Genomic DNA, 21,663 nt, shown 5'->3' on the forward strand with positions numbered 1-21,663 from the left:
AAATTTGGTCAGGTTGACACTGAAGATTCACCATGCCAGTGCTGCACCCTCTGTGGGTTTGCAGTGTTGCACACCTGTGCAGCATATAAGGCCAATGGCTTTGTCAGCAGAGTACTGCCTTTTGATTTCTTTCTCATTTTTGTCATTTGAGTAGTATGTAGAGGTATTCTGGTGTTTCCATGGAAATGACACAATAATGGCTTTCATATCTGTTACCTATCTACTTGTCTAAAGTAATTTGTTTCCAATTTCGTGATTGTCTTTATTTTGTCCAAATTGTCAAACTTGCTTTGTAACTTTTAGAAAACTGATACTATAGGCAGCTTTAGGCTGCAGACATGCCTTCTGTTACTGAGTGTGTTCAATCACACAGTATCCTTTGCTGAGATACTAAAATAGTAGTAGTTCTCAGAAGTAGAATTAAAAATTATCTTCGCTTGAAGTTTGAGATTTAAAAGTACAATTGAAGATGTGTATCAGCTGGGAACATGGCTGGGCATGAACTTGATCTTTATTTTATATTTTGAAGTGCAGCTTTCAGGACTCAGCAGCCTAGATGATTAGACAAACCAGCAACTTATCCAAGTTGAGTCTTCTTCCTTTTATTTGCACTTAGAAAAATTTGTTTTTAAAGTTTTGAAGATAGAGTTTCTCTCTAGCCCTGGCTGTCCTGGAGCTTACTATGTAGACCATGCTGGACTAGAACTCAGAGATCCAGCTGCCTCTGCATCCTCAGTGCTGGAATTAAGGTGTGTGCCACCACTGCTGGGCTATATTTACTTGTTGATGGGGGTGAAACAGACTCCTGTGTGCTAAGAATGTGCTCTACCGCTGAACCACACTCAGTCCTGTACAAGTTTAAAACGAGGAGGCATTTACATACTTATTTGATTTTTATGTGATAGGATTCATTTTGTCTTTTATATTTCTCCTTTGGCTTTATTAATCTATTTTTAACAGGGTAGCTGTATAACTCTTACAAGTCTAGAGCTCTCTATGATAGACCATGCTAATCTCAAACAGGACAGTCCTCTTGCCTTTACCTTCTGAGGGTTGGGATTATAAACTTGTTCTACCATGCATAGCTTGTGTGTGTACACATGTATGTGGTGTACGTGTGCATGTGTAAGCCAGAGGTCAGTGTTGATAGTCTTTCTACCTTATTTTTGAGATTGGATTTCTCACTGAACCTAGAGGTCATTTAGATAGGCAGTTGACCCCCTGTGCTACCTAACTTCTTGGTTGTGTGTGCACGTGCCCATGTGCGCCCTCATCTACCTGTCTGTTTTCTTTGTGAATGCATCCTTGTGCTCTGCTTTCTTGCAGAAGTGGACTTTAGAGTGTGTAGTCACCCAGTGCCCTCCCTCACTGTCTTGACTGTGGCAGGTGCTGCATTAAGTACTTACTATTACTTAGTCATACTGAGGTATGAAGTTGATCTGTTTGCTTCTATGTGCTTTGTTGGATATAGGCACTTTAGTGGGCACGAGTGAGCAACAAACTGAACACTCACACAGCATTCCTTTACCTTCATTCCATGATTTACAGAATCCTGTGTTGCTGCTGTAACCATATGGCTACGAAATTTGAATCCTGGCTTTGCTCTTGATACTTGTTTGTAGCACCACTCCCTAACATACCTGATCTCCAGAATTTTCCTTTGTTCTTCTATACTTGGAAAATGAAAAACTACAGTAGTGCTGTGAATAGGAAATGAACATATTTAATGCCCACTTGGCACATTGCATTATTTTAATGTTAGGGTTGTCAGCCATTATCTGAAAATGGCTAACTGGTAAATAGCTTTAGGTTTTAGTGTTTAGTACTGGACTTCATTATATATGCTTATAAAGAGATTGGTGGGCCATAGTTTCCAACCTGTGACTTTTACATCTCACATTTATTGGGTGTTTAAAATATGTTCAGCTCTTTTCCATTTCAGAAATCTTCTATATCTGTACCTGGTTGATTTCTTTCAAGTTACTTATTTACAAAGTCATCTGCATTAAAATTATAAAACCAGTGAGTGCTTCACAACTCTGAAATAACTTAGAAAATGATAAGGCTGAGAATTTGGTTCATTAATGTGCAGCAATTGTCACTGTATTAAAGTTTATATATGCTACAAACTGATGTTTTCCTTTGAGGTTTTTTGTTTGTTTGTTTGTTGTTTTTACAAGACAGGGTTTCTCTGTGTTGTTTTGGAGGCATCGGTCCAGCCCAGCCTCGAACTCACAGAGAACCGCCTGCCTCTGCCTCCCGAGTGCTGGGATTAAAGGCGTGCACTACTACCGCCCGGCTCCTTTGAGTTTTAAAGTGTTGAATTAATTCAAAGTTTTGAATTCTTGGCTGTCTGTCTGATCATCTTTTCTGTTTATTATGCCACATAAGACCTTCAGAGAAATAGATAGCAAAGCAAGAACAGGCAAGGTCAGAATAAGCCACTAATGCTGCTGCTGTCAGTCCTGCCAACTACATTCTACCCCCAAAAGAAGTGATGATTTCATTTGCAAAGGACAAACCTGGATAAGTTTAAAAAAGAGTTGCTATGTTCCTAGGATCTGTTCTAAACTCAGTTTGCGTTGATGTACAAACTGATAGTGCCTTTTAAATATTTCCTTTTGTTGCATAGTTTGAAAATCTCTGTGTCTAAAATGTACTGTGTGTTAAGTTGATGAATGTTTGGGGGGCTTCCTTTTAACTAACCATATTTGAATGTTCTAAGATTAATAAGACAGTCTTTATTGTAAAATAGCATTTTTATTGTCCTTAAAAAGATTCCTTTTTTTTTTTTTTTTTTTTTTTGAGACGGTTTCTCTGTATAGCTTTGGAGGCTGTCCTGGAATTCACTCTGTAGACCAGACTCACAGAGATCCACCTCTCTCTGCCTCCCAAGTGCTGGGATTACTCCCAAATGCTGGGATTAAAGGCATGTGCCACCTTTTGAGACAGGGTTTCCTGTAGAAAGGCTGGTCTTGAAGTCCTGATCCTTTTGCCTCTGACTCTCAAGTATTGAAGACTTAGGGTTTGTATAAGCAAGCCTAGGAGCAGAGATGTCACTTGCCTAGTCTATTTGAGTCTTGAGAGTTCAATCCATAGTAACCCCTCCAACATAACAAAGCAAAAATGTTGTCATGCTCATCAAAAGTATATAAATTGAGCCATGTGTGGTGGCACATATCTGTAACTCCAGAGCCCAAGAAGCTCAGGGAGTAGGAAGCAAGTTTGAGGACAGCATGAGCCACTCAACTAGTCTTGAAACACCAAATCAACAAACAGTATTTAAGTTAGACTATTTCACAAAATAATCATTGTTCAGGGGTATTATACTTCAGGAAGTTCAGGAAGGAAAAATAAGTTATCAGGCTACAAGCAACCCTTTTTCCAAAACACTGGGCTTTTAAGATTGCTCGGTGGGGTAAAGCATTTGTAGTGCAATCCTGGAGACCTAAATCCAGACCCTGGCACCTGTATGAAGATTGAAGTAGAGAACCTGTTCCACAAAGTTGTCCTCTGACCCCCGCATGCACACCTTGGCCTGTTCGTTCTTCTACAAGTCACACATACACATGGTGATAATAAATCTGACCAGCAAAACAAAATTCTACAAATAGTGATTTCTTTGCACTCACAAATTAGGAGAAGTATTTACAAGTCTAGCATTATTGTGTTCATGCTTGCCAGAATGTTTCTTGTGTTGTTTTTTGGGGGGAGCACCCCCCATGAAAGTGTTCACAAAAGGACCTTGGAACTCTTTGTTTCTGATGCCAGACTGTTGCATACATCTAGAGTGTTGTTAGGAACACCCTCAATGAGTTGGGGGACAAAAACTGACGTCTTTTTGTTTTTGTTTCAATTATACAGCAGATATAATTTCTACAGTAGAGTTTAATTATTCTGGAGAATTACTAGCAACAGGAGATAAAGGTGGGAGAGTTGTCATCTTTCAACAAGAGCAGGAGGTAAGTGGTGAAAGTTCAGTGTCTCCTTTTCAGTTTGATCTTGAGACTGGGATTTGTGCTGTAGAAATCCTCAGGGTGGTGAAGCTTTAAAACCCTGAGTCAGTATTTTGTGTGCAGACAGCTCATGGCTTCTCTTAGCTTTTGTGTGTGTATGTATGCCTTTGTTGCTTTTATTTGAAAACCTTTGGTTAGAGAAGACGGTATGAGGTAGTTAATCCAAGATTTAACCAGATTGAAGCCTTTACCATCAGTAATAAGTTGACCTTCTCTCAAGGCTTAGCTACTCTGTGTAATTGAGGGTGAGGTTGACTAGAAGAATATCAGCCAAATTATTTTACTATCAGCTTATACAAAAGCAGTTACTAGGCCTTAAATGTCTGCTGCATTGCACTTGCACGTAACGTATATGGATGTAATTAACGCATCCGCAAAGTGCTAGCTTTTAAAATAAGTTGGATGCTGTTTCCTTTCCTCTTTTGTAAATGCATTTTTTAATGCGAATCTATGGTTAAGGATATTTCAGCTTTGTTTTTCTTACAACTTAATGCACACTTGCAAATCTGAATAGCAGGATTTCTCACAAAAAAATTTTGTATGGACACAGTTTGTCATACTGAATATTTCCTAGCTTGCTCCAGTCATTTTAGGTCAAGGTGTAATTTTTTTTTAAGACAGTTGGCTTTCTTACTCAAAAGACTTTAATGTTGAGATAAATTACAGGACTTTACAAATAAATGTCTAAATCAAAACACAGGGTAAGGTTTTAAAGGATTGTGAAATTCCTTAACTAAGCAAAGAATATAGTAATAATACTACTACTTTGCACTTCTATAGCGCCTTTGACCTGAGGATCTCAAAGTGCTTTAGAAACACTAATGAATTAATCCTCACAACACCCCCGTGAGGTAGGTAATTTAATTTTAAAAGAAATGATTAATAGTGTCTGAATAGAAGATGCACAAACACTAAATGTCTCCTTATATTTATTTTTAAATTTAATCTTTTTTTCCTTGGGTTGGAAGAAAGTAAAAATAAGACTCAAGAGCCTTTGCCTGACAAGAGTGATCTTGATGGGAAGGGAGGCAGAATCAGTTTTCTCTTTCTGGTTGTTTTGAGGCAAGGTGTTGTCAGATAGCTTGGACTGGCCTTAAAATTATCCAAGGATAGCTTTGAACTTCTAATGACCTTGCCTCCACTTCCAGAGTTCAGGGCTTATTGGCCTATACCACCATGCTCCGTTCTGTTTTTGCTGTAGATTGAACCCAGGAGTTTATGCTTGCTAGGCAAGCAGTGTGCCAACTGAGCCATGTTCCCAGCCCATTGTTTCAAATAGCTAGAACCTGACCATATTATCTTTGAATACTTAGAGGTAGAATGGGACTTGCCTTTCTTTACAAATAAAAATGTAAAGTTAGAACAGCCAGTGTCCAGTACTTCTGGCATATCTTTCTGATCCCCCCTTGCCTTTTGTGTTAGATCTCCCAAAATGTGAAGTTACTTTCATTAGTTAAGACTTTAGAGTAGGCATTCTCCGCCCTTAAAAAACTTACGGGGATAGTGGTGTTGGTAGTGTGTCATATAACCTAGACCAACAATGAATTTGGCAGAGAATTTGACCTTGGGTTGATCTTGGGTCTTCTGACTCTACAGGTTCTGGGATTAGGGGTGTGTAATATTACAACTGGTTTAAAGAGAAACTTGAGAATCAATTCCCATTACTGCAAAGGGTAATACATATAGGCTTTTCATTCTGGGGTTCAGATTCCTCACTGAGGTCATAGGTCACTGCTATTTTAAAGTGGAAGTTGTCAGCTAAAAGCTAACTTGGAAATATTTTGTATGAGAATGAAGTCATTTCCACCTTTTCTAAGTGCTAAATTGTTATTAAAGTCAAATCAGATGCAGAAGGGATGGGAATTTAGGACAAAATGGGGCAAATGATTGCTTTTATAGAGTTTGTTAGTTTTCAAAGTATTCTAAAATCTTTCTAAAAGCCCCAGCAGTAGTGATTGCTAATGAAAATCTGACATACTTGAGGGAAATTGTTTAAGTAATGTAAGTATGTTAGAAAGTAGCCCAGTAGTCTGTGTTGGGGAGAGAGTAGACCAGACTGGTCTCACAGAGATCCACCGGCCTCTGCCTCCCGAGCGCTGGGATTAAAGGCATGCGCCACCGCCCGGCTCTTACTGCTTATTTTAGTAGGGAAATTGAGGCACAAAAGTAAAGAGAGATTTCCCTGGGGTGATCACAGCCATGGTGCTTAGGTATATCCTGAAATAGATGACACATCTTCCTAATTCGTTTTTACAATTTAAAATAGCATTTGACAGCAAAGAAAATATCTGAGCTGACTAGTGGTGGTACAGACCTTTAATCCCAGGTCTACAGAACACTGAGTGAGTTCTAGGACCTCCAGGGCTGTCACACAATGAAACCCTGTCTCGGGAAACCAAAGCAAAGAACATATCTGAAAGTTTTCTTTTTTGATGATATCAGTCCAGGTTTTAGAAGATTGGACAGATGCCTTTTGACTTGCAATGGGTTTTGTTGTTTCCATGGAAGCTCAGATGAGGTGGTGAACAATTGGAGTAACTAGTTCCTGTTGTTTGTTTGTTTGTTTTTTGAGACAGGGTCTTGTCTTAACTGTCACTCTATCTGACCTAGCTGTAGACCAGGCTGGCCTTAAAGTCACAGAGATCCTCCTGCCTCTGCATCCTAAGTGCTGATTAAAGTTGTGCACCACTACACCTTGCTGGTTTGTTTTTAACCAGTAGTTTCTGTAAAGGGAAACCTTTTCCTTGAGAGAAGCCTTCCCGCCAGCCTGGTTCTAGAGCCGCATCAGTCCCAAATAAACACACAGGAGGCTATATTAATTATGAAGCTGTTGGCCTTGCTTGTTTCTTACTGGCTAGCTCTGACTTAGGTAATTACCCCATAATTGTTAATCTAAGTATATCTCTTACGGGAGAAGTTTCCGGGCTTCCTACCCCATGGCGTTACATCTTGACTCTCTGTGTTTCTCCCACCCAGAGTCCTCCTCGACTTCTAGTCCCACCTATCTTAGTTCGCTATTGGCCAACAGTGCTTTATTGACACATACACAGGACTTCTCCAACAAGTTTCTGTTTCTTCCTTCACTCTTTCCTCAAGTTCCCTTTAGCCCTTCCTGTCTCTGTCCCCTTTCTCTTCCCTCCCTTTTATAAGCCCATATAGTCCACTAAGTGTGTCCGTGTTTACAGAAGGGTATGGGTCATCCACTGGACTCTGGGCAACAGTACATCCTGAAAGAAAAATGACTCATCCCTCCCCCAGCATTCACTAACTGTCAGTAGATCATCAGTTAGCATGGAACCTAAGTCCCCTCTCCCATCTATGCTGGAATGCTGACTGGCTTGTTTAAATTGTATGCCGCTCACCACTTTCTACTGTGAATTTACTGGTACAATAGTCTGATCTTGTCCAGAAAGCATTTCATGGCATTCATCCCCAAGTTACATTCTTTCCATCCTTTCTAGGATTTTTGTTTGTTTTTGTTTGTTTGTTTTTTGTTTTTCGAGACAGGGTTTCTCTGGCTTTGGAGGCTGTCCTGGAAATGCTTTTGTAGACCAGGCTGGCCTCGAACTCACAGAGACCTGCCTGCCTCTGCCTTCCGAATGCTGGGATTAAAGGCGTGCACCACCATCACCCGGCTTCTGGGATGCTTCTTGAGGTGAAGGTAGGGGTGGAGAGTTAATATATTTAGGGCTGACACTTAACAGTCGCTTTGATCAGTTACTAGTTGTAATTGGCTGCATTTTTTTGGTTTTATTTTTGTTTCTCCTCCTTTTCTCTTTTGGGAGTCCGACACCCAGCTCCTAAATGAATCATACATGGAATCTTATTCTTAGGAATGCCTGGCCTTATCTTGGCTTGTTTCTTGCCAGTTTTTCCTAACTTAAATTGTCTCGTCTATTTTTTGCCTCTTGGCTTTTATCTTACTCTATTTCTGTGTACCTTTCTTTACTTCTTACTCCATGGCTGGCTGTGTAGCTGGGTGATTGGATCCTTGAATCTTCCTTCTCTAGCTCCTTCCTTTATCTCATCTTGATTTGGTAGAACAGTTGTCTGAAAATTCACTTTTTTTTTGAGACTTTCCAAGTTATTGACTATATATGTTTTCCTAGGTAAGATTTAATAGGTTTCTGAATTTCATTGTTATCCACTGTAATGAATTCCTTTTCATTTCTAATTTTATTTATTTGGATCTTCTCTAACTTTTGGCTAGTTCGATTTGTCTAGTTTTTTTTTTGATAGTTTTGTTTCCATTTTGCTAATTTATCCTCTGATCTTCACCATCTCTTTCCACCAGCTGACTTGTTCTTTTTCTAGTGCTTTGTCGAGCAATGTCTCTGACTTGTTAATGCAGGTGCCTGGTGTTCTTAGACCTCCCTTCTAAGACTGCCTTCATTGTGCCACATAGGTCTGGATATGTTAATGTTTTCAGTTTTGTTTGGCCCTAGAAATATGTTTCTTTCCTTCTTGATTTTAGAGTGTTGCTTAATCTCCACGAGGTTGTTGTATGCTCAAGAGTTCCTCTTGCTGTTAACTTTGTGTCCTACTCCATTGTGATCAAATAGAGTGCAATGAATTGTTTGTTTCCTGTGTGCGTTAAGACTTGCTTCCTGTCTGAAACAGATATGTGATCAGTTCTCAGAGAAGTTCCATGGGATCCTAAGCAAGTATATTAATGTTTCTCTTGTTTTCTTAGCTGGGTGACCTGTCAATTGGGGGAAAGTGGGGTATTGAAGTTACTGTTGTACTGGGGTTATCTGTGACTTTACAGTTGTGTTTGGGACATGCGATTTTAAAATTACACTGTCCACTTGATGGGCTGTCTCCCCAGTAAGTGTGAAGTGGCTTTTTATATTTTCTCAGTTGCTGTGGTTGAAGCCTGTTTTTATTACCTGTCAGTGATACCTGCTTGCTTCTTATTGTCTAAGTGATTGGAATACCCTTTTCTATTCTTTCACCGTAAAGTGTGTTTCTGTGATGAGTTGCAGTTCTTGGAGTTCACAAGTAGGTGACACCTGTTTTGTGATCCAGTTGTAATCTGGTTTTTGATTGGAGAATTGAGATCATTAATATTCAGAGTTGTTAGTAAAAGGTATGTATTTTGTAGTGTTTGATGTTATCTTTATCTCACTTTAACTATTATTCTAATGTTGCTTATTCTTCCTGTGGCCTTGTAGATGGGTTTGCTTTTCTCTCCCTTTAGATATCTTCTGTAAAGCTGACCTTGTGGTCACACATTGCTTTAGCCTTTTTTTTTTTTTAACTTTTTTTTTTTGGATTTATTTATTATGTATATTGTTCTGCCTGCATGAATGCCTGCACACCAGAAGAGGGCACCATGTGGTTGCTGAAAATTGGATTCAGGACCTCTAGAAGTGTTCTTAACTTCTGAGCCATCTTTATTTTAATTGTGGAAAATTTTTGTTTTCCTTCTGTTCTGACAGATGATCTGCAGGATGTAGTAGTTATTTGTTAACTTTTAGAACTGAGATCTTCGGGCTTTGCAAGGTTCAGTTGCTGTTCTGCTGTTACTCTGATAGGCCTGCCTCCATAAATGACTTGGTTCTTGCTGCTTTGAGATTACTTTGTTTTGTTTATTTGGTGTTTGAATTATGGTTTGATGATGCATGTTCTTTTCTGGTTGTCTGTATCCTGAATGTCTCCTGTATCATCTCTTTCTAACTGAGATATTTTCTAACTGAAAATATTTCCTGTGCCTTGAGAACAAGTTTCTTCTCTAAGTATGGCTTAAATCTGCTCCTTTTAGAGTTCCATGTGTGTCTTGCAATTCTCACTGGTCCCTTATTTTATCCTTTTCATAGTTGGAGTGTTCTCATTCTTCTGCCTTGTCTTCAAGCTCAGGCACTCTGTTTTCCTTGATCCATTCTATTGCTGAGACTTCATGGAACCTTTATTTCCAGCATTTGTGATTAGTTTTTCTTCAGTGTTTCTCTTCCAATTCTTGGCTCATATCATCCATTGCTTTCCTTTTTTCATTCAGCTTTTTGTGTCTTTGAACACTTTTTGAACTCTGTCTGGGATTTCATCTGACTTACTCTCCCTAGATGCTATTACAATGAAGTTAAGTTTTGTAGTTATGCAGATGGGACTTGAATGTGGTAGAGTTGTGTGTTCAGTCTAGGAGGTCAGGGTGCCTGGTTTAGGAGCTGTTATTCCCCAAGTAGGCCTAACTGGGAGTTGAACCACAGCTGTGTGATGATAGTAATAGTGGCCTCTTTTACTTTAATAGCTGTTGCAGGCTGAGTAACCAGGGACCCTGTGGATTACACTGGGTTTTACACTTTAAGAAAGAAAAGAAAAGAGTATCAGGACCGTGGTGGCACATGCCTTTAATCCCAGCACTCGGGAGGCAGAGGCAAGCAGAGCTCTGTGAGTTTAAGGCCAGTCTGGTCTGCAGAGTGAGTCCTAGGACAGCCAAGACTAAACAGAGAAGCCCTGTCTTGAAAAACAAAAAAGGAAATGCTCAAGTGTGTAAGATGTAAAAATGGACTGGGGGGGGGGGTTGGACTTTTTAATGATATAGTTGTTCATGCAAATAACCAATAAACCCATTTTAAAAGCTGGGAATGAATGAATGAACGAATGAACAAACTAGCAAGACATTAATCTCATCCAAGAGTTGTGGTGCACACCTGTACTCCAGCACAAGGGAGGCTGATATGGTACAATCAAAGGTTTGAGGTAATGCTGGTTTATATGGCAAAACTGGAGTGAGATGAATTTCCCTTTGATTATAGTAGCCATATTTTTGGTGTTCAGTGTGTGGCCAGTGCTTAACACATGGCAGATAGAAAACAGAGTTGTCCTAGTAGAATTATGGTGTGCTCGCTCACCTTTGTCTCTGTAAAGTGTTTCATGGCTTGAGATAGGGGCCAGGTTGCCAGTGCACCTCGTGCTACCCAGCAATACCACCGTGGTCAGAACCCAGGCCTGCCTCTTGGCATGCGTGCCTTGTTTGCATCTCTTTTGTCCCCGTTGAGTGTAGCTTTGCCTTCCTTACTGCAGTCTGAGTCTTATGAGGACAGGGTCTTCTGTGTTGGGGGTCCTCTTGTGTTGCCGCTCTATTGAAAGTGTGTGGTTTTGGTTTTGTGCTGTTTTTAAGTTGTGTACTTTGCTGACTCCTCTTTTATGTCCCAAACATCACCTTTATTCAGTCTTCTGGCTGCTACTGCTCGGGTAGAAATCTTGACTGAATGAAGGTTTGCTGTATTCCAGATACTAATACAGATGTTGAAAAAACATCTGTAAATTTGTTATGGAAAATTTCATACAAATAGAGTATATGATGAAGAAAATAGATTCTTGTGATCAAAGGTAAACTAAGAAAAAGGGACGTGAAAAAAACCATGGAAGGTAATCATAATTCTTTGTGGTGTAGAAGAGCTGGGGCTTGTTGTTGTTGTTGCTGCTGCTGTTTTAGTGAAATCCAGAAAGCCGCCTTATGACTTTGTCTGTGTTGAAGACATGAGACTTTAGTATTTTCATATTTGGTTACTATCCCGGGTCCTTTAGAGAACACTACTGCCGTGGTTATTTAATCTAAGCACAGGTTCTTGTGTTGGCGGGAAGGTCAGGGCTGGCTGCAAGTTCAATTCTGTAGTCTGAGCCTGTTACCTTGTCCTGGGAGGGAGTTTTTCTTCACTGTTCTTCTGTAGTGTATTGGCATGTGGTTTCTTTTAGCTTTTAGATACAATTTTTCTCTGTGGTAAATTTTTTTCCTTGATTTTTTTTTTTTTAAGGAGCTCGTAATTGATCATGTGTGGACTTGGTGTGCTATCTTGGGAGTTTGTAGGATGATGTTTTGGTTCTGTTTCTGAGAATCTTGATTTTTTTAATAGATTTTTGCATTTTTCATTAAATACCAGTGTATATTTTCTCCTTTGTTCTATATTCTGTGTACTTGAAGTGTATAATTCTGACACACAGGATTCTGTTAACTATTCTCTTTCAGCCTTTGATAGTCATAGTGCTATATATCATTGCTCCTTGTTTAAATAATGATATAAAAAGCTAAAACAGTATTCACTATAGTAATTATAGTTCTGTATTTCATATAAGGCTGGTTGGATAAATATATGTGGAAGTTTGACAGCATCTGTCTAACATGGTATTTGAATATACAGAGTCATGGTTTACTGTATGGAATTTGGCATATGAGTGTGGCAGTGGAACAAACATTAAAATTGACTTTCACATCATCATACCCCCAAAGTTGGGTTTGTTCTACGTACTCTGTGCATTCTTAACATTGGCCAAGCCATTCACCAGTAATTAATATGTTCAAGAATAACTGACTAAACAGTACTGGTTACCTGTTAAAAGAAAACGAACGAACGAAAGAGCATGTGCATCCAAGATAGTTTAACAGTTTTCTTCTAATGTGGATAGGGAATAGTTGATAACAATTGTCTATCTGTTAAATTACATTTTTGTTTAAACTGTTTTCCCAATAGTTTCCAATAGTTCTTTTTTTAAATAAGGTTTGTAAAAATTATTTTCCATGAAGAATTTCTAATTGTATGATTATAATTCTCACTTTTGCTGGGCTGCTGGTGTTAACTGAAGCATTTCCCAACTAACATTCATATTAATACCTTCAGTTGAACCAGTATATATCAGCAGACTGACACTAAGCATCAGGATGTAAGGTTCGTGTGATCAGAACTCAGGAAAGTGAGCTGTATAGCCGAGGTTCAGGCGTGCATCACCAGGGTTCTGATACATACTTGATGGGTAACAGAGTTCTCCTTAACTGGGATGGGCAGTAGGGATCACACATGGTGCTGTAGGATTTAGGAAAATGCCTTTCTTAAGGATTTTCAGCAGTGAAATACAGAATGGGGGCTTCAGAAAAGACAGGACCAGTCATCACATTAGATAACAGAGCAGGCAAAATGTGTTCCAGCCAGCTGTTTCTGAGCATTGTCTCCCTAATTTTTACATTTTTAGATCGTGTCTGTTTTTGTGGGTGTTCAGATTTCTTAGCAGTTTATTTAATACGCTATTAATAGCAGTGCTATTTAATATGCAAGTTAATTAACCAGTCTGTATTTGGTCTGCTGTTTGTCTATTGAATTACCTTAATTATGAAGCGTTTTCATCTTATTCTTTGTAAAGCTTTCTTCTTGAAGGACTTTAAATACAGAAAACGGTGTAATAGCATATAAGATAGAGCTGCCTGGTAGGCTTATCGACAATTTCAGTCTGTTGGAGTTGATTATGGTTAAATAATTTCTCAACATAGTCCAAATATTTTTTTCTGTTGTAGAACAAAATCCAGTCTCATAGCAGAGGAGAATACAATGTTTACAGCACCTTCCAGAGCCATGAGCCAGAATTTGACTACTTGAAAAGCTTAGAAATAGAAGAGAAGATCAACAAAATTAGGTGGTTACCCCAGAAAAATGCTGCCCAGTTTTTATTGTCTACCAATGGTAAGTGTGCATCTTCTCTTTTCAGGCGCCCACATGGGCAAGTGTCCTGTAGAGGATATAGCCCCTTCTCAGAGAACTTCTTGAGAGTTTCTTTGTAAAGAACTAGTAGCAGAATCCCTTCCCTATACAGAATGTAAAGTTTCCTACTTTCTCTTCTTTTACTATTTACTTGCAAGTCTCAAATTCTAGGGTGCCAATTTTTATGTATGCCAGTTTTTTTCTCTGCTTCCTTTTAGCCGTGTGGCCTTGAGTTGAGTATTCTTACCATCAGATGGAGAGACGGCAGTGTCTGTATTGCAGTGCTGTTAGGAATACATAGTAATGTGATAACTAGGCATGCAGAACCCGTGTTCAGAAAAATGTTTCCCTTCTTTTCTAAAGTGGGCAGAGGAGGGTTTCTGTTCTGGGATGATCTCTAGGAGAGTAGTCTTCCTTGGCTTCCATTTACATATAACTTTCTTATCATATGAACTGTACTTGTACAAGGAACGTTGCTAAATGGCGGTTAAAGCTATGTGAGGTGGAGGCCAAAATTCAAAGTCCTGTATGAGTTAGAGTTGAGTGTTGCTGCCCCCCCCAATATGACTTGGTTTATCACTGGGAACTTGAGATTAAAGAGATGAGGGTGGTACTTGGAGATCTGGGTGGCATGCTCTATAAAATTTAGATTAAAACTTTTGACGCCGACACATGTTAGCAGAAACCTCATGTTTTCTCATCTAACTATTAATAGAAGCAAACTTTAACACTTATACCTTTCTATTTGCAGAGTATAGACTCATGACTTCTTAGGATAACACAGTGGAAGATATTTAGAAGCCCCCCCCCCCCAATCTACTCTATGCCTTGTAGTCTACTATATTGAATTTTGAGGAATGCATCCATAAACTATTGCCATTCCTGATTCCATGTATTTGCCTCCTTGGGAACCTGTTTTTCCCCAATTAATTTTTCCCCTCTGTCTACCTCCCTTTTCATATAAATGGTACTTTGTATGCATGAGGTAAGGGAAGTAATGAGACAGTCTTGCATTTTAGCCTGGGGTAGCCTTAGCTTCTGTAGGCTGAGCTTGGGTCACAAGGTGTACCTCATGGCAGTTCATAGTCTTACTTTTTCTAAAGGGAGAGTACAGGCCTTTTAAGAGTTCAAGTAGAGACAAGACAATAGTGTAATGAAACTCCCTTCCCTTCCAGTGCAGACCATTAGTTATCATTCACTTATGTATGTCCAAATGCAGTTTCATAGGCTGCCTTGTCTTGCTCTTCTAGCAAAAGTGTCACCAAATAAGCATTACCTTGATTGGCTGTGACATGGGAGTTAATAGGTGTAAGTCACTGTGCCTAACTGTAATGAGCCTTTAGGCACTGAGCACTCGGGTCTGTTTGGGGATGAGGCAACTGGATGTTGCTATAGCTAGGCTAGGGGTCTGTAAGTCTATAGTCTATCTATAGACCGTGGACAGTATCTCTAAACACTGTTTACCTACATTTGTAAGTACTGACTACATATTATTTAAGGGTCTTGTCTTAGTCACTGTTCTGTTACTGTAAAGAGATTCCAAGACCAAGGCAACTCTTACAGAATTTAATTGGGGTTTGCTTACAGTTTCAGAGGTTTAGTCTATTACCATGGTGGGAAGCATGGTGGCAGCTATGGTGCTGGAGCAGTACTTGAGCTACATCCTGATCTGCAAGCTGGGGGTAGGTAGGTAGATGAGAAACTGAAACTGAGCATGGGATTTTGAAACCTCAAAGCCCACCCCAGTGATACACTTCCTCTAACAAGGCCACACAACCTAATCCTTTCAAATACTGCCATTCCCTGGTGACTAAGCATTCAAATATATGAGCCTATGGTGACCACAATTATTCAAACCACTATAGGCCTGATAGAACAGATTGCAATTTTTTTTTTTGGTATTGCTGATTCCTAAATAAGACAGAACTGAGTTATTTGTATATATTTAAAATAGGGTTCAATGTGACAGCATTAAAAGGTCAGCATTTTATAGACTGCTGTGTCTGAGTATGAATGGATATTGGAAATTTAGGAAGAATAGGACTTGAACTGCACCCAAGGTTTTGAGGGAGAGAAAGCATTTTGAAGATGTCAGCATCCATAGTATATAGTTCTTGTTTACTGTGAGATATAGCATCATAGTCCTCCCCCAAAATGGGTCTTTATACCAATAAAAAGGTAGACATTTCTTGGAATAACTGTATCTTGTCTATATTCTTTGAATGTTCTTTAAAAACAAACAAAATCCTTGGGTCAGAAGATGACTCAGTGGTAAAGAGCACCCAGATTTGATTCCTAGTGCCCACGTGGTGGCTCACACCATCTCTAAACTACGGTCCCAGGGAATCCAGTACCCTCTTCTGGACTCTGTGGACAACAGGCATATACATGGTACACATAATATGCATGCAGGCAAAACCCATACACATAAAATTAAGTTCAAATTTAAAAACAAACTGTTTGCCTCTCCCTGAGTCCTGCTAATGTTTCTACACCCAGGATACCCGATTACCATGTTCCCACAGCTTTTGGCAAGAAAATTTAAACCACAGAGAGCTACATTTCCACAAAAGAAACTTTGCTACATGGTTTTCTGACCCTTTGCTTGTAGCAGGAGAAACCTTTGAATTGGTGGAATGCTTGAGTTATTTGTCAGTTTAGGAAAATAGACATTTTAGGAAGAAGAGAGCTTGAGAGATGAATGGTCCTTTCCAGTGAGGTATAACATCACACTTCATGGTGTGGTTCTGTGGAGTTGGTCATTCTCACACCTGCTGTGGGGGCAGAAATGCTTGGTAAAATTGATTTTCATGTGATAATTTACTTCCTGTCTGCCTGCTCCTCAAAGCACTGCACTGAGATCATGCATCCATCCTAGCACTTTTTAGTATTGTATATTTTATCACTGTAGCAAAACATTATTTTTAAAATCCTAAATGACTAGCTTTACAGCTAAAAAAAAAAATGCCTAAAAAGCATATCTAACTTTTTTCAGGGTGATTTGTTTGCTTTAGAGGGCCTTTTGCTATTGTTTTGTTTTCCCTTGTAAATGTAAAAAGCGTTAACTAATTCATCCCATCTGAAAGTCTGGTAAGTATGTTGTGGTTTCTTGTCTGGACCTTTTATAGGGTTGATGAATTTCAGTAGGCTGAAGACAGCCAAAGGGGTTGGGGTATTTATCATCCTTATCTTCGGAAGGGGATTTTTAAGCAGATGTTTACATCTTCTGGGGGAAAAAGTATGTATATGGCTTGTATCTGAGCATCTATTTTTTGTTTGTTTGTTTGTTTGTTTGTTTTTACGAGACAGGGTTTCTCTGTATTGTTTTGGAGGCTATCGGTCCAGCCCAGCCTCAAACTCACAGATATCTGCCTGCCTCCCAAGTGCTGGAATTAAAGGCGTGGGCCACCACCGCCCGGCTGAGCATCTATTTCTTAATCATCTGTTTATAAACTAAATAGTGCAATAGGAAACACATAGCTCGGCTATCAGAGAATTACAAACAAGCACCTACACTAGAGTTTAGGAGTAGATTGTAAGTTATTGAAGCTAGCAGGGTTTTTGTTTGTTTGTTTTTACATTTTTTACATTCCCAGTTCCCCCTCCTTCTTCTCCCCCTGCTCTCTCCCCTCCTTCCTACCATCCTACATCTCACCTGCTCCTTCCCTAGGATGTCAACTAAGTCTGTCCTATCACCTCACTGAGGCAGGATCAAGGCGTACCTGTCCTCCCAATGTCTAGGTGAGCAAGGTATTTCTCCATAGAGAATGGGCTCCACAAAGTCAGCTTATGCATTATATTGGCTCCACCGCCATTAACTTCATATACTGCCCAAGCCACACCATTGACACTGTTTTCAGGGTTCTAGTTCAGTCCTATGGCAGCTCCCCAGTTGACAGTACAGTCAGTGATCTCTCACTAGTTCTGGCCAGCAGACTCTGTGGGTTTCCCCATCATGGTCTTGACTCCTTTGTTCATATTATGGCTCCTCCTTCTCTTCGATTGTGCTCTGGGAGGTTTGCCCAATGGTTAGTTACAGTTCTCTGTTTCTAGAATAGGGATCTAGCTTCTCTGGGGTTGTAGATTTTAGGCTGGTTATACTTTGTTTTATGTCTGGTATCAACTTATGAGTGAGTACATACTGTATTTGTCTTTCCGGTTGTGGGCTATCTCAGAATGGTTTTTTTCTAGTTCTGTCCATTTGTAGTACTCGATTGTACAAATGTACCACATTTTCTTTATCCATTCTTCTGTTGAGGGGCACCTAGGTTGTTTCCAAGTCTGGCTATTACAAATAATGCTACTATGAACATGGTTGAGGAAATGTCCTTGTAGTGTGAATGTGCCTCTTGGGTTTATGCCCAACAGTGGTATTGCATGATCTTCAGGTAGATTGATTCCTAGTTTTTTGAGAAATTGCCCTACTGATTTCCACAATGGCTCTACAAATTTGCACTCCCACTAGCCTTGGAGGAGTGTTCCCCTTAGTCCACATCCTCTCTAGCATAAGCTATTACTGGTGTTTTTGATATTAGCTATTCTGATCAGTGTAAGATGGTGTCTCAGGGTTGTTTCAGCTTGCATTTTCCTGATGACTAAGGATTTTGAGCATTTCCTTAAGTGTTTTTTCAGCCATTTGAGATTGTTCTGTTGAATTCTCTGTTTAGGCATGTATCCCATTTTTTAATTGGATTATTTGGTAGTTTATGTCTAGTTTCTAGAGTTTTGTTTACTTTGTCAGATGTGGGGTTGGTGAAGATTTTTTTTCCCATTCTGTAGGGAGCCATTTTGTCTTGTTGACCATGTTCTTTGCTTTACAGAAACCTCTCAGTTTCAGGATGTCCCATTTATTAATTGTTGTTCTCAGTGTCTGTGCTATTGGTGTTATATATTTAGGAAGTGGTCTCTTGTGCCTATGCATTCAAGGGTACTTCTCACTTTCTCCTCTATGCAGTTCAATGTGGATGAATTTATATTGAGGTCTTTGATCCATTTGGACTTCAGTTTTGTGCATGGTGATAGACATGGATCTATTTGCAGTATTCTATATGTCAATAGCCAATTATGACAGCACTATTTGAAGATGCTTTCTTTTTTCCATTTTTATTTTTAGAAGCTATCAGTTTTTATGTTTACATTTCATCTTTTATCAAGTGTTGTAAGCAGGCAGTAATAATGGCCACATTGTCACTGATGTTTCCCTATAGCAGTTACCTTGTACTACTTATAAAATGGCTTCTGAGTTATTGTAAGACTAGGGTGTTTAGTTTTGCTTATGTAAGAACATTAGAAATGTCTTGCTTTTGAATAAAAATACCATTTTAGAATTATAACTAAATATCTTACAATTATAAGCAATACATAGGTAGATTTTATTTGCAAAGGTAAACTGAGCAAGTGTGTAACTGTGCAGTGGCAACATCAGCTACCAACCATAAGTTATGTTGACAGAGTCTTTATATCCTTGTGCAGTGAGCTTAGCGATCACTTCACCATTGTCTTCTTCCAAACATCCAACGAGGAACGGACAATAAGGGACCACTGCTCACAGCTGTCTAGGTAAAAGAATAATGTTCAAAATCTGTGAGGCAGCTTTAAAGACTGAGGAGGCTTGATGACTAAATGCTCAGGTGTTTGGATCCTGGAACAGAAAAGGGGTGTTTAGTAGGAAACTTAAATCTCAGGACACCTTAGTTTCACTAGTATTACACATGGTTTTGATAAGAATTATTGTTGCTTAGATGTTGACATTAGAGAGACTGGGTAAAGTGTGTGTATATGAGAATACACCTATCTTTGAAACTTTCTGTGAGTCTAAACTTAATTACAAGGTAATGTGTGTGTGTGTGTGTGTGTTTTATATAGACTGTTGTATACATCCTTGAATTATAGGGAATTTTGTCTTGAAGGGGTCCTGGAACTCACTTTGTAGAGGAGACTGGCCTCGAACTCACATAGAAGATATGCCTGCCTCTGCCTCCCAAGTGCTAGGATTATAGCATGCATTGTCCAGTGAGGATTTGCTTTTAATCACTGTTTTCCAGACCCCTGTTTTGTATTTAGGGAATCACTGATCCAAAAGGAGAAAGGGCAAATTCAAAGAAATCATTCTATGCTATCAAGCATTCTGGTCTTCCATACTATACATTGGGATGGGATCCAAGGATCTGGCTCGTGCTAACTGAGCTCTGTAATAGGCATTTGATACACATGAAACAGTTCTATTTTTGAAAGTTAGAGACCTGACTTTGACTTGATGAAAATGAAAAGGCACATAGATGCTTTTTGTCGTTAAGAGTCGCTTTATGGGAGGTGGGGCACTCTTTTAATCCCAGCACCTGAGAGGTACACAAGAGTTCTAGAAAAGTCTGGTTTACAGAGTGAAACCCTGTCTCCAAACAAAAAGCCTGCCTTGATGGCCTATGCCTTTAATCCTAGCACTTGATAGACAAAAATAGGAAGATCTTTTTGAGTTTGAATCTGACCTGGTGTATAAAGCAAATTCTAGGATGGTCAAAGCTATCCACTGAAACATTGTCACAAGAAAGGATGGAGGGAGGAATTCCTTTATGTGATTTAAATGACATACTTCAAATGTTTTAAAATAGCTTTTCTATCAGGATTATTTTTTTCTGCCATTTTTGAAGATTTTCTTCATTCTTTCCCCAGATAAAACAATAAAATTATGGAAAATCAGTGAAAGAGACAAAAGACCAGAAGGCTATAACTTGAAAGAGGAAGATGGAAGATATAGAGATCCTACTACGGTCACTACATTACGGGTAAGTGCTTTTTAAAAAAGGGAATCTCAGTCCTAGCCCAGCATGGCAGAGGAAGGTATGTCTATGAGTTTGAGGCCAGCCTGATCTTCATAGTGTGCATTCCAGGACACCCAGGGCTATAAAGAGACTCTGACTTCATAGACGGGAAAATGCCTCTGTTCCCAGAACCACTGGTGGGCGTTTCTCTATGGGACATTGCATCTTATTGAAATAGAAACAGCTACACAGAGATGGGGCGACTCACATAGACTGTCTAACACTGTTCTATCACTGGTTTTGGCTTTCAGAGTTGGAATCTCAGTTGCTACAAAGTAAGCATCTCTGGAGCTCAGAAAGTAGAAATATTAGAAAAAAAGTAGAATGCTACAGTTAATATCAAAGATGCCAAGAATAAGAAACTGGGTTTTCCATTTTAGCCTTATTAATTCAAACCATAAACATGGACTAGTTTTATACCAGAACTATGATTTGTAAACTAGTACTGTTCTTCCTGGAGAAGGTAGTTGTCCACATCGTTTATTTTTCTTTCTCCCAGTTTGGTGCTTAAAGAGAACCAACATCAGTGGCTTTAAAAAACAAGCAAACTCATTCTTCGCTATAGTCTTTGTTTTCTGAAAAGTAGAATAATGGTGTTGTGAATATGGGTTTTCATATTTTATTGACAGGTGCCAGTGTTCAGGCCCATGGATCTAATGGTGGAGGCCAGTCCACGGAGAATATTTGCCAATGCCCATACCTACCACATCAACTCAATTTCTATCAATAGTGATTATGAAACCTACTTATCAGCGGATGATTTGAGGATTAATCTCTGGCATCTGGAAATTACAGACAGGAGTTTTAGTATCCACTTGATTAGTTTGGTGTTTGGTAAAGAAATCATATTGTGCCCATGTTATATTTATCTTCTCTCTCCTTCGTGTACTTAGTCCTTTGCTTTACTATGTCTTCCCATCCCTGTTTTTAAGTAATTAAAACTGAGAAAAAGTTAACTCAATGAGAAATTAAAAGTATCATATAAGCTGATGAATCCAAAACAGAATTTTTGAAGTTCTAGGGAATTTCTTTTGTGCCTATAAAAATTGAAATTGAGTGTTTTGCTATGTTTGTAAAGTACTTAAGATTTTAATTTCAAAAATGCTCTTACTAATGTTGGAACATGAAATTAAAGATGTATTACTCTTGTGTGTGATAGTGCTATCTAACAGTCCCAGCATTCAGCGGACTGAGGCCGGAGGAACAGGAGTTCCAGGCCATCCTACACTATATGTATGGTAAGGTCTCTCAATAAAAAAAGAAAAAGAAAATACAAAACCTATTTTAACAGTTCTGGGGTTTGCTCATAAAAAACAAATGGAGTGTTATTAAGAAGAAATACTTGATCTTAGTTATTTT

The 21,663-nt window shown here is 39.1% G+C and overlaps 1 protein-coding gene across 1 annotated transcript in view; it reads left to right on the top strand.

The window, feature by feature from the left end:
• The window catches only part of Ppp2r2a (protein phosphatase 2 regulatory subunit Balpha), a 52,914-nt gene that overhangs the window by 24,017 nt on the left and 7,234 nt on the right, over positions 1-21,663 (top strand). The window contains exons 3-6 of the mRNA XM_005075224.4: positions 3,865-3,962; positions 13,303-13,468; positions 20,156-20,268; positions 20,934-21,111. Coding sequence (XP_005075281.1) covers positions 3,865-3,962; positions 13,303-13,468; positions 20,156-20,268; positions 20,934-21,111 — 555 coding nt within the window. The remainder of the gene's footprint in view (positions 1-3,864; positions 3,963-13,302; positions 13,469-20,155; positions 20,269-20,933; positions 21,112-21,663) is intronic.

This window comes from Mesocricetus auratus, unplaced genomic scaffold, assembly GCF_017639785.1.
Source record: "Mesocricetus auratus isolate SY011 unplaced genomic scaffold, BCM_Maur_2.0 Super-Scaffold_100707, whole genome shotgun sequence".
In the NCBI taxonomy this organism is placed as follows: domain Eukaryota; kingdom Metazoa; phylum Chordata; class Mammalia; order Rodentia; family Cricetidae; genus Mesocricetus; species Mesocricetus auratus.